General features: G+C 39.0%; 1 protein-coding gene across 3 annotated transcripts; it reads right to left on the bottom strand.

The window, feature by feature from the left end:
• Positions 1–5,910: 5,910 nt before the first annotated feature.
• Positions 5,911–11,489, bottom strand: MARS2 (methionyl-tRNA synthetase 2, mitochondrial). Of its 3 annotated transcripts, none has more exons than XR_002824410.1 (3): positions 9,632–11,489; positions 8,298–8,400; positions 5,911–5,922 (listed from the first exon to the last, which is right to left on the bottom strand). XR_002824410.1 is itself a non-coding variant. In XM_023732954.1 (3 exons), exons 1-2 carry the CDS (start codon positions 11,443–11,445, stop codon positions 8,299–8,301), a joined length of 1,479 nt encoding a protein of 492 aa, XP_023588722.1. In that variant the 5' UTR covers positions 11,446–11,489; the 3' UTR covers positions 6,435–6,477; position 8,298. The 3 variants fall into 3 exon arrangements, 2 of the variants coding, with proteins under 2 accessions (XP_023588722.1, XP_004378249.1); XM_023732954.1 differs by lacking the exon at positions 5,911–5,922 and adding an exon at positions 6,435–6,477 and having other exon boundaries at positions 10,069–11,489; XM_004378192.3 differs by lacking the exon at positions 5,911–5,922 and having other exon boundaries at positions 8,272–8,400.
• Between the last annotated feature and the right edge of the window lie 536 nt (positions 11,490–12,025).

Below are 12,025 nucleotides of genomic sequence, written 5' to 3'. Positions count from 1 at the left end.
TATTTTATACCAATTACTATGGCCAAAGTTCACACTATTCTTAAATATACTTAAAGTATTTCCATATCTATTACTGGTCCTCTTTCGTCATTCATAAATGAAGTATAAGGCTTCTTTATAGCATCTTAGCAAGTATAAGCATTCACTGCATATATCATGTCAGCCTGGATACATATTTCTTCCCTTAACACTGTGACAATATTCCTTTTTATCTTTCACTCTGGTCTCAGTTTGTGAAGTTTCTAGGCGTTTTAAAAATTAACCTTGAATGCATAAAATTTACTCATAATATTATATTTCACCTTTTAATTACAAAGAAGTCATGACTGCCTGCTCTTAACAAAATTGGAGAATTTTTTTACAATTAAAAAATGCCACACTCACTAGAACATTTTACAATTAAAAAATGGCCATACTAACTTTTCTTTAAATACTGCCTGTTTAATATAGATCTTAAATTTCTCCTATAAAAATATTATACTCTTTTTGTAGGAAATTGGATTAATAATAAAACAATAAGTTATATTATAAATGATCATTATTTAAATTGACTACATGGAAATTTACGATTTAATGAAATTTGATTACACAATACTTGGGAGTTTTTTGTCTTCACTAGTTTATTTTCATGTCCACTTCAAGAGCTAAAGCTGTTCTGCACTTTTGCTAAACAATAAGAATTACATATTAGAAACCACAGTGTTCTTATAATACTAGGGAGATGATAACCCGATTATAACTTGAGTTAATTTTTTTAACCTGTCTCAAAAAGGATGATGAACTGTCCATTGATGGATGTACTTTTTGGGCATCATCTTAATATATCTGAGTTAATATATAGATTGTGGAATAAAATGTAATAGCATAGTTATGTTAAAGAATATTGTGGCACAGCCTAAAGCCATTCCATCTTTTTGAGACTCTTTTGCTACAATTATTTGAAAATATGTTGTTGATAAGGTTAGGCACTCTGTTACTGGAACCCTAGTCAAAATATCATGAAACAATCTATTTAATATTCTTCTGGTGTTTTCAGCATGTTTGAATCCTATGTTTATTATTCAGTTTACTGTGTATACAAAGGTTATTTTTGTTCTAAAACTTTTGTAAATTTTGAGTCCAGAAGTAAATGGATTTTGCTTCAAACAAAGATTTACAATTAAAGTTTTTTTTTAGCTACTTTGTTTTAGGCAATTGTGCTCTTTATCAAAATATACTCATATACTTTGATATTACTTTCATTCAGTTATATGAATATTATATTACTTAGCTTTCTCTCCAGACAAAAAGAACTGAGGTGGTATGAAAATTCATTAAAGTCCCAAAAAAAAAAAAAAAAAATCTGCTTAAATTGTGAGATTTTGCTCATATTTTACAGATAATGTAACATAGCCATGATGGCAAAAACAGCTTTAATAACTATGAAAGATCAATGTCTTAGCTTTTAATTGCTGAGATCCTTTTTACTACAAGTCATGATAAAAATGAACAAAGACACAGAGACTAAACACTTGGCCTTAGCCTCATATAGTTCCTAAAACAACCAATGATAGTATATAAAGGAAGTGTTTAATTAATACAAGAAGTATTGCCTAAAAAGCATACCTTTTTTCCCCTTGGTATTTTGCAGAAAACATCAGAAGGGTAATAGTTTTAAAATATTATTAACAATTTGAGATGATTTTAATACTCACAATGTGTTTCAGGCCAGTCACTTAGGAGCTTTATTTTTTAAATATCTACCGTTGGTAACAAAGAAAAGAAAGCCACACAATATTAACTTGGTAATATATGTTTAGCAACACATAAAAGAAACTTCCTAAAATCCTTATTAGTGTCTGATCTATTATTATCTTCAAAAAAGATACTAATACATTTAAATTTTTTCTGCCCTACCTAAGTACCCAAATACTAACTGGTAAAGTTAACCTTAGAATTATTTTATACAGGCCATTTCCAACTGTTTGTAAGAATAGCTTTCAATTAAAATAGCACATTTAATATCCTAATTTTCCTGTGCCAATGGAAAAATTAAGATAAACTCAGCAACAAATCCTATGTTCAATAAGTAGATTTTTATGCTTTTGCCATTGCTATGTGCCTTTCTTTAGAGAATGGCTAGTTTAAAACTCTTGAGCTCAGACTTACCTACCTTCACATACTCAATATTCAAACATCTACCTCTACAAACTTTTCCCAATGATGGGTTTTGATAACTTGGTTTAACTTGGTTAGTCCCTTTCTCATTATTTTCAATGTTAAACAGTAAGTTTTCAGTATCCTGGGTTTTTTTTGGTCTGAGATCACACTGATTTCCTGATTTTTACACTTAGCTGCATAGTTATTTATACCCTAGAGCTCACAGCTCCACTTTCAGATGGTGGTCTTCATGGATTACGGAATAAGAAGTGCTATATACTCTCCTTAGGTTAGAAAACTAATTTTACGACATTGGTTATGTCTGAAAAGGTTTTATTTTAAAATCGTCATAAATTATCTTCTAGAGGCTGATTTTCATGTGGCCATTTTAATAAGAATAAACTTTCTACTTTCAGGATTATTAATTAACAATTATTTTTTATACTAGGCCAGACAATGTCATATGATTGTTAATATTTTATTTATATCAAAGCAAAAATACTCCTTCCAGTGGTGTGAAATTCCAACCATCAGCTTCCATTCAATTAATCTTCCATATTTTCAATACTTTGCTTTATTTTAGTACTTACTATTCTTATACCAAAATAGCCTTCTTACACATTGTAACTTGGTGTACTTAATTACATTCCAGGAATAAGTTATAAAATCAAACAGAACTCGGGGCTAAAAAGTTTCGCTTTTTACATAAAATGTAGTGTTAAGGCTGTGCCATTTTTTCTGTAAAACAAGTTTCACAGACATTTAAATATAAAAAGTTAATGCAGTAATTTCAATTTACCAGGATTGAAGAGTCTTTACTTTATGAAAACCTTCATAAATTCCTTTAGTGAGTAGTTTTTAAAGGTAATCTAAAATATGCTATATAGGACACATTTTATGATATATCAGTCTGATTCTGTCAGCAAGTCATAATCTACTGTGCAAAAACCCTGAAAAAGCATCCATTATGCCTTGCTAATTATGAAACTATATTGCTTGCATTTAAAGAGTTCTGAAGAAATTATTTAAAATATAGAATAAAGACGTAAGTCATCTTGGCCTCGCAAGTTAGCAAGGACTTTAATACACCTTTAATGTACCGTTTGATACATTTTAAAATGATAGGTAAGAGACCTATATAAATAGGTTTCATCACACTTCTTCAAAGTGTATGCTCAACATAACAGCTACATTTCATACAAAATGTAAGATATGACAATGAGTATTCTTTATGTGATAAAGCCTCCATTTAATTTTGGGAATTTAGAATATGTCTCCACTGTGTGAGATATAGTTATCAGGAGTTATCCAGTATATGACATTTTAGCTAATAGAGTGGTATTTGCTTTGGTAACTGGAGTCAAAGGACATTTAACCTGGTTTCTGTAGGCTTGTTAGGAAAGTTGCCATAAGAATACAGCAATAAATGTTCAATAAATTCATAGAATTTAAACTGTTAGTAAAATATATGTGAGTCTTATTAATAAGTTCATTTGTATTAAAACTATATGTTTGAAATGAAAACGTTTCAGTGTTTGTGACCTCTAATAAAATTCTCTGGATTTGTTACTATAATAGTTAATTCAAATAAAACTTTTGAATATTGATATGTTTTCATGTTTAGAGATGTGTACTTAAAGTATTAATTAGTAAAGTGTCACTTCAGAATATTTAGATTCATGAATTTATGACATCGTACTCTTACTAAAAGGAGAAGTGTCGGAGTCTAGAATTTGGAATACTGATCTGAAAATCAGAAACAAAGTAAGCTTAAGGAAAAAGAGAGACTATATGGTTAATTAAAATTTTTAATAATTTACACCAGCACAAGTAAGCGAATTTAGGATATAAAGGAAGCTACTGAAAGCAAAACAGAAATATACCCTATCTCATAATAAAGGTAGATATGTTTTCTAAGTTTCTATTTTACTACTCATCTGATGTTTCCTATTCTAGCTAACAAGAAGCCAATTTCTCATCTTGAAACACTAATTGATATATTTTAATTAAGTTGCTCTGATTTGGACTTTTCACCTTCAGATCTTTGGATCTGATTATACTAATTCCTCTTCCCACAATACTTAAAGGAATGCCTTCAGAATACCGTACTTTTTTCCGCAAATAATGTGCCCACATACATAACATGCCCACATACATAATTCTTACAAAAATAACGCACCGGGGTGGGGGGTACGCAGTTGGCAAAAACATGATGTCTACGTTATTTGTGTAAAAATACAGTATACTCAGTGATTGATGATGGTATTGGTGCTAAAGGGGCGGCTGAAGCTTTGACATCAAGACAAGTTTGAGTCTAGACTCACCTATTTTACAAGCTGTATAACCTTGGCCAAGTTACTGAGTCTATGCCTCAGTTTCTTGTCAGTTAAACAGGGAAAGAATAATACCTACCTCATACGGCTGATGGGAAAAATAAATGAGAGAATAAGAAGCATAGAACTGTTGGTTTTCTCCCTTCATCTTCACTTACTACAAACTAAAACTTGGAAAAATTATAGCCTTGGGACTCTCCCCTTTTAATCCACAGAGAGTACTTACTGAACAGATATATTTGGCTGGCATTTCTATTCTAAAAGCAAGTTATTACTTTCACAAAGCCATGCACGGAAAAGACATGTTTTAGAGTCACAAAACCTTGCCTGCTATATTTTTTTTCCTACATTTAGCAATGATGATAGTGAGCATTAAAAAGCCTGAAGTGCTAATGTCTAGCATGAGATATTTTTACTTTCTCATTGCATGGTTTCTTTAGGCTGTAGATGCATGAGTGGCAATTTCACTTTTTTGTGGACTTTAACATTTCTTGTAATTTTCAATTTTAGCTTTCTAAATTTTGAGGCTATGTTAGATCATAAAAGTTGGTAATTGTAACTTGTTGGTGGATTATTCCTTTTATATTAAGTAAAGTCCCATTTTATCTTTACTAATGATTTTCTCCCTCAATTCTAGATTGTCTAATATTAATATTGCCGTACCAGCTTTTTGTTATATATATGCCTAGTGTTTCAACGATTGTGAGGATGGCGCAGGACCAGGCACTGTTTTGTTCTGTTGTATACAGGGTCACTATGAGTCACAACCAACTCGACGGCACCTAACAACCAACAACAGTGTTTTGTTTTCTTTTTTCATCTCTTTTATGTTTAAGTATATCCCTTTTAAACTGCATATAGCTAGCTTTTTTAATTTAATCTTGAACACTGCTTTCCACAGGTTTATTCTACTTGCTGATGTATTTACTTCTGCCATTCTATTATAGTTTCTCTATTTACCATATTTTTCTTTACTCCTTTTTTTTTTCTCCTTCCTGTCTTCTGTTGGATTGATGCTGATATTATTCACTGTCTGGCAGAAGTGAGGGCAAGGGCCCACTAAGGCTTATAGCAACTAATAAGACTTGTTTTATATTTTGGTAGAACTCTGAAAAGCAGGGAGTTGCCTCCAGAAGGCAATTATGGATTGAGGAGCATACAGCAGCTTTGTGGACCAAACTGTAGCCAGTAAGCCTGGCATCCCCTGTAATCCAAGGCTACAGTCATGCAGACGGACACTGCCACTATATACCAAGTAGGGGTGGGGCAACCAGAGATCCAGGAAACCATTCCTACCATAATGCCCAAGGAGAAACCTGTTGAATGCTTGGTTCTGTCACCTGCTGCCCAAGCTACTTCATGGCAGCAATCTGTATGCTTAGCAAATAATCCGAGAAGCTGGACTACATGAAGAAAAATGCGGCATCAGAACTGGAGACTCGTTAACAACCTGCAATATGAAGATGATACAACCTTGCTTGCTGAAAGTGAAGAAGACTTGAAGTACTTACTGATGAAGATCGAAGACTACAACACCTCAACATAACAAAAATCCGCACAATTGGACCAGTAAGCAACATCATGATAAATGGTGAAAATATTGAAGTTGTCAAGGATTTCATTTTCCTTGGATCCACAATCAATGCCCATGGAAACAGCAGTCAGGAAATCAAATGACATGTTGCATTGGGCAAATCTGCTGCCAAAGACCTCTTTAAAGTGTTAAAAAGCAAAGACTTTGAGGACTAAGGTGTGCCTGACCCAAGCCATGGTGTTTTCAATTGCCTCATATGCATGCCAAAGCTGGACAATGAATAAGAAAGACCGAAGAAGAATTGATGCCTTTGAATTATGGTACTGTCGAAGAACACTGAATACACCATGGACTGCCAGAAGAATGAACAAATCTGTCTTGGAAGAAGTACAGCCAGAATGCTCCTTAGAAGCGAGGATGGCGAGACTTCATCTCACGTACTTTGGACATGGTATCAGGAGGGACTGGTCCCTGAAAAAGGACATCATGCTTGGTAAAGTAGAGGGTCAGTGAAAAAAAGGGGAGACCCTCAACAAGATGGACTGACACAGTGGCTGCAACAATGGGCTCAAACATAGCAAGGATTGTGAGGAGGGCGCAGGACCAGGCAATGTTTTGTTCTGTTGTACACAGGGTCACTGAGTCAAAACTGACTTGATGGCACCTAACAACAACAAGCCTACGCTCGGCCTCCATATAATCACAGTTCTTCATAAAGTTAGATTTCTTAGGTGCCTAACCTATGGTGCTTACTTGTGGAATAGCCGTCTAGTATATAATGGTGCCACTTAACATACACATTGCCCACCACTTCTTTCATGACTTCACAGACAGGACTGTAATCTACTGAGTTGGTATCTCAGAAAATCCTATGAAACACCTGATCTAGGCAGTCCTCTATCACCTCCTGCAACACTGCCTCCAGGAAGTACTCCAAAATGAATATTTAAGAGCCTTAAGGGTAATATTCGGGGGAAATTTCTTTGTGGTCAAGGATCCACAAGATGCCAGAAAAGGTATTAACAGTTCTGGAACAGAAAGTTTCTTTCTCAGAACCACCCAAATCTAGGGAATGCAATCCTTGGGCCAACTTATCCCAGAAGCTGACCCCAGTGAAGGTCAATTACCCTACTTGGAATAGAATTTTTTCCATCGAGGCCACCTTCAAAGTTTGGTGGCCTAGTGTCCAGTGATAGTATGGACAGTATGCTTATACAACTGTTATCTTCAAATAGCTACAGTAGGATAGGCCAAGGGGTCCACCTGTTTGAGCTCTACAAATTTATTATCTTCTCCCAGAAATGGTTAGAATGTCCTTTCTTGGAAGCACATGCCCTCTAGTTTTAAGTTTTACCTATTCTCCACTTGCCATTCTTAAATTGCTGGATCAAAATGAGCAAATCAACTCAATACCCACAAAATACCTGTTTTATCTATTGTGCCTCCTATAGAGAATCCAATGGGTCCACCTTCCATATCACCCCAGAAGTCAGAACTTAGAACACTCTTCCACTCAGAATACCCTGTCTACTGTAGCAATTTATACCCTACCTAGTGCCCCTATGTTCTTGTGCACTCTGATACCACAAATACTCTGGTAGCCAGTTAACTGCCTTCACAAATGACAGGATGCACAAACAGTACTCCATTAACATCAATACCCTCTAGCAAACCAAGGTCCAGTGTACTGACCAGCACTAGGCTGTGGGAAAGATCACTCAAGGGGAAAGATCACATTATCTCTCTGCCCATGATAGGAACCATAAGACTGCTATAAGGGCAATTCAAGGGGCAGAGGTTATCATCCCACTGGTTTTCCAAGGCTGTTTGCGTTTATCTATATAAACACATCCCATCTTTCACCAGTCTCCACGCTATCCAGACCTAAAAGATACTACACCCCACCCTATCCCCCAGTAATCTGCCCTAGTAATCTAAGCAGGTAATTGTAATATCTCACATGGAAAGCCCAGGATTCCATTATGAATAGGGAGGCTCTGAAGGAACATTTGTGGAAACTCTTCCACCTTTAGAATTCCTCCAAGCATTATTTTCCAAGCAACATCTCCAAGCAATGGTAAAACCCTGTAGCTGAATGGGAGCACCTAGGATAAATGTGAGGGAACTACCAGCATGGTACTTTACTTCATAGTGAGCCCTCTCTGCTTGCCACCATATTTAGAATGGATATTTCAAGGCAAGTTCTCATTTTAAACTTTGGCCTGGCTGTCCAGTCACCTATAAGATACAACACTAGCTTACTGTGTTATAGTCATTGTATAAATTGATACCTTAACATCTTCTCTGTGATGTTCTCTTATGGAGCCTTGGAGAGATCACTAAATCCAGTTTGAGATCCCTGGAGCACTGATCATTTCCTCCCTTCACCATCACCTTCAACAAATGCAACAGAACAGGTCTGAATAAAGTACTTACAAACTTTTAAACTTTATTAAAAGGGTAAAAGACAAAATCGGTAAAAACTTGAAAGTAATGTATCCACAATTATAATAACCATTACACAATATTTCTATATTCTATATAGAATACAGAAATATAGAATATATATTGTACTTATTATAAATTGACCAAAAAATCATGTAAGGTAAATTATGCATGTGAATAACAAAATTAAGACTATAAGAAGAGTGATGAAGAAAATATTGCCCTTTTGAGCTATTTATAGATTGTTTTTAACCATACCGGTAACCTAATGTTATTGAAGCTTAAAATTTTTAAACATACCAAATACCTCAAGAGAGCTTTATAGTTTTATCATAGATACTCAAACTTGATATATTTACTTGTTAGCTTACTAAACATTTAGTAGAGCAAATGTCATTTTTTAGTAGTCTGAAAAAAATGAGGATTCTGATTGGCTTTTTTTGATGGTATTTTTGTTTTGCTTTCTGATAAAACAACAGTGGTTGCAAGAAAAGCAATAAAAATTTAAAGATCTGCAAAATTAGAATGCAGAAAGTAATTCATTTCTAAATATTCTGAAACCTCAATGTTAAGGGTTTAAATGTGTAAGACTACAGCCATCTACTGGTTCAAGTGTAATGTTACAAAACACAACTACTGGACTCAAAAAAAAATTAGGGAATCATGGTTGTAGGAATTCAAAGCATGGGATGAACGGGCAAAAATCCTCTGGTATAGGACACTGGTTTTTAAAGTTTTAATAATAAAACATCTGTTTAACAGGAGCCCCAACATATATAACAAAAGGACTACTCTGGTAAAAGTTACGGTAAGGGACCTAAAGCAGAGCCTCCCACCCGCACTCTCAATAAAAGGAGTCACTGCAGTAATTTGCCTGAGAAGCTGAGACTAGGCCAATGAAAAACAAGCCATGAGAGGTAGTCTGGGCAAGTAACATAATTGTAGTTTGGAAGGGCACAATGAGTAGTAGTATTTAGCAACGTTGTCTCTAACCCATTTTCCCCCTGGAGACATCCTAGAGACACTGGTGTGCAAAGGACAGTGGGTAATGGGCACAGATCACTAAAGAAAGGCTACCTCTTTTCACAGGGACATAGCTTATGTGCTCACTTGATACAACACTTTAAGAAAACACTAGTGTTAAGTTTCCTGAAAATGCAAAATGTAAAACCACATTTACATTTTTACCACAAGCCAGTAAGAACTGAGTTTCTAGGTCCTGTGGGCTTTCACCAGCCAAGCCCTGGACTGGTCCAGTCTTGGAAACAAGAGCCCACTTTCAGGTCCCAGCCTCCTCCCTTCAAAAGGGCAAGGATGTCCATAGAATCGAGGCAAGAAACAGAGCTCTCCAAGACTCCTCTCTGTGGCAGAGACCCCCAGCCTGGACAGCAGTTTGTCAGCTAGAGTTGGGGTGACTGGCTGGAGCAGAGTTCCAAAGACTCGCAAACATTCCAAGGCCACATGAAGCACGGTACCCAACCAGGGAGCATCCACTGGGCTCTCCCAGTTCAACGTCCATGGTGCATGCCTCTGGACAAAGCCATTAGTCTGCCGAACACAGCTGGACACTGCCTCCAGAGCCTTATATATCTGAAAGTTATCATAGTGGTCTGCTACCTGCTGGGGCAAAGCGGTCACTGCGCTCACCAGAGCATAATCCTCTGCCTGAGCACGAACCAATGGCCCCACCAACCCTGACTTGGAGGGGAAGCAGGCAGTGCAGAAGGCCGGGTAAGTTCCAGAAGGATTTATTCTCTTGGCAGTGCATCGGTTCAAGAGGCCTCCCAAGGCGTCTGCCAGCTCAGAGTCCAGCAGCTTAACCACCTTTTCATCATAGTAGTCACAGTCCCAGTTGGGAACGCCCTGCCGAAGGAGAAAGTAGCGGAAGCCATCCACAGTGTAGCGTTCAAGGCAAGTCCTGGGATCCACCACATTGCCCAAGCTCTTGGACATCTTCTGGCCACAGACCGTCCAGTGGGAGTGGACATAGATGCGATGTGGAAGGCTCATGCCAGCCCCTAAGAGGAGGGCAGGCCAATAAATGGCATGGAATTTGAGAATGTCTTTGCCTATTATATGAGAGGTGACTGGCCACCAAGATTTGAACTCAGCATCTGGATAGCCGATTACAGTGAGGTAGTTGACCAAGGCATCCAGCCACACATAGATGGTCTGCGAATCGTCCCCAGGCACCGGGATGCCCCAGTGCAAGTGGCTACTCTTGCGGGAGACAGACAGGTCGGGCAGCTCCTCCTCTAGCCACTGAAGTACTGCGTGATAGAACGGCTGCGGGATGACGGCCTGAGGATCATCCCGCAGCCACTGCCGGAGCGGCTCCCGGAAGTGGGAAAGCCTGAAAATGTAGTTTTCTTCCTTGGTCCAGGACACAGGATGCCCGCTCTCCAGAGATACGGGGCACGCATCCCCCGACGGGCCCTGCTGCCAGGTGATCTTGGCCTCAGGCAGGAAGCACTCGTCTGAAGCGCAGTACCAACCTTCATAAAGCCCTTTGTAGAGGAGACCCCGGGCCTTCAGCACCTCCCAGAAGTGCTGCACAGCCAGCCGGTGCCGCGCCTCGGTAGTGCGGATGAAGTCGGTGGAGGCGATACCAGCCTCCCGGAAAAGCTGCTGAAACTGAGCAGAGACTCGGTCACACAGCTCGGCCGGGGCCAGGCCCGCGGTGGCTGCCGCCTGCTGGATCTTCAGGCCGTGCTCGTCGGTGCCAGTGGAGAATCGCGTGGCGGCGGCAACGGGAACCCGGAGACGACGGTGGCGGCACAGGGCGTCCGCCAGTAGCGCTGAGTACAGGTGGCCGATGTGCGGCGCCGCGTTCACGTAGAAAATGGGCGTCGTGAAGTAGGCGCGCCCGTCGCGGACCTCGTCGTGGGCACCGAGAGGGCACGAACCGTAGTGGCGTGGGCCAGACTCCTGCGGGAGCGAGATCCTACTGTACCGAATGCATCCTAGCAGCCGGAAGGCTGAAATTCGCAACATAGTGCTGGTGAACCCACATCGGCTCAGAGCCGTAGCAGTGCTGCTCTGCAAGCACGCGTGAGGGGCGCATGCGCAGCCAGGACCGTGCCGCAGTTTCCGGCCCGAAAGGCAATGAAGCCGGGCGGAGCTCTAGCCTTCTCTGGCTCCGCCCACGCCACCCCCCCGCCTCCCTTTTCAATCCGGGGGCTGCAGTGTTCCCTCTCCGACGTTGAAGTGGTCGATTGTAAAAACCCCGAAGAAAAATAGCTTAGAGGAACTGGATTTGGGAGAGATGATGAAAGAAGACAAATTTTTAATTTTCTGTAACATCTTGTATTTCCTGCTTTGGGTTGTAATTTTATATTTATGGGTCTGAAAACGTTTTGAAGCTCAGGTGGCGCAATGGTTAAAAGCTCCGCTGCTAACTGCAAAGTCAGCAGTTCGAATTCACCAGCTGCTCCTTTGAAACTCTATAGGGCAATTCTACTCTGTCCTATAGGGTGCTTATGAGTCTGAATCGACTCCAGGACAATGGGTGTTTCCTTTTCTAGACTGAGTTCCTTGAGGGCTAGAAATTTATATTCAGGCATTTTTTTCAAAC

Source organism: Trichechus manatus, unplaced genomic scaffold, assembly GCF_000243295.1.
Source record: "Trichechus manatus latirostris isolate Lorelei unplaced genomic scaffold, TriManLat1.0 scaffold00056, whole genome shotgun sequence".
Classification (NCBI taxonomy): Eukaryota; Metazoa; Chordata; class Mammalia; order Sirenia; family Trichechidae; genus Trichechus; species Trichechus manatus.
Note: the sequence above shows the minus strand (reverse complement) of the source record. Positions and strands in the feature narration are given on the sequence as shown.

What these genes read in the sequence shown, in the direction of transcription:
- MARS2 (XM_004378192.3), bottom strand. Translation starts at nt 11,445, where the DNA reads ATGTTGCGAATTTCAGCCTTCCGGCTGCTAGGATGCATTCGGTACAGT.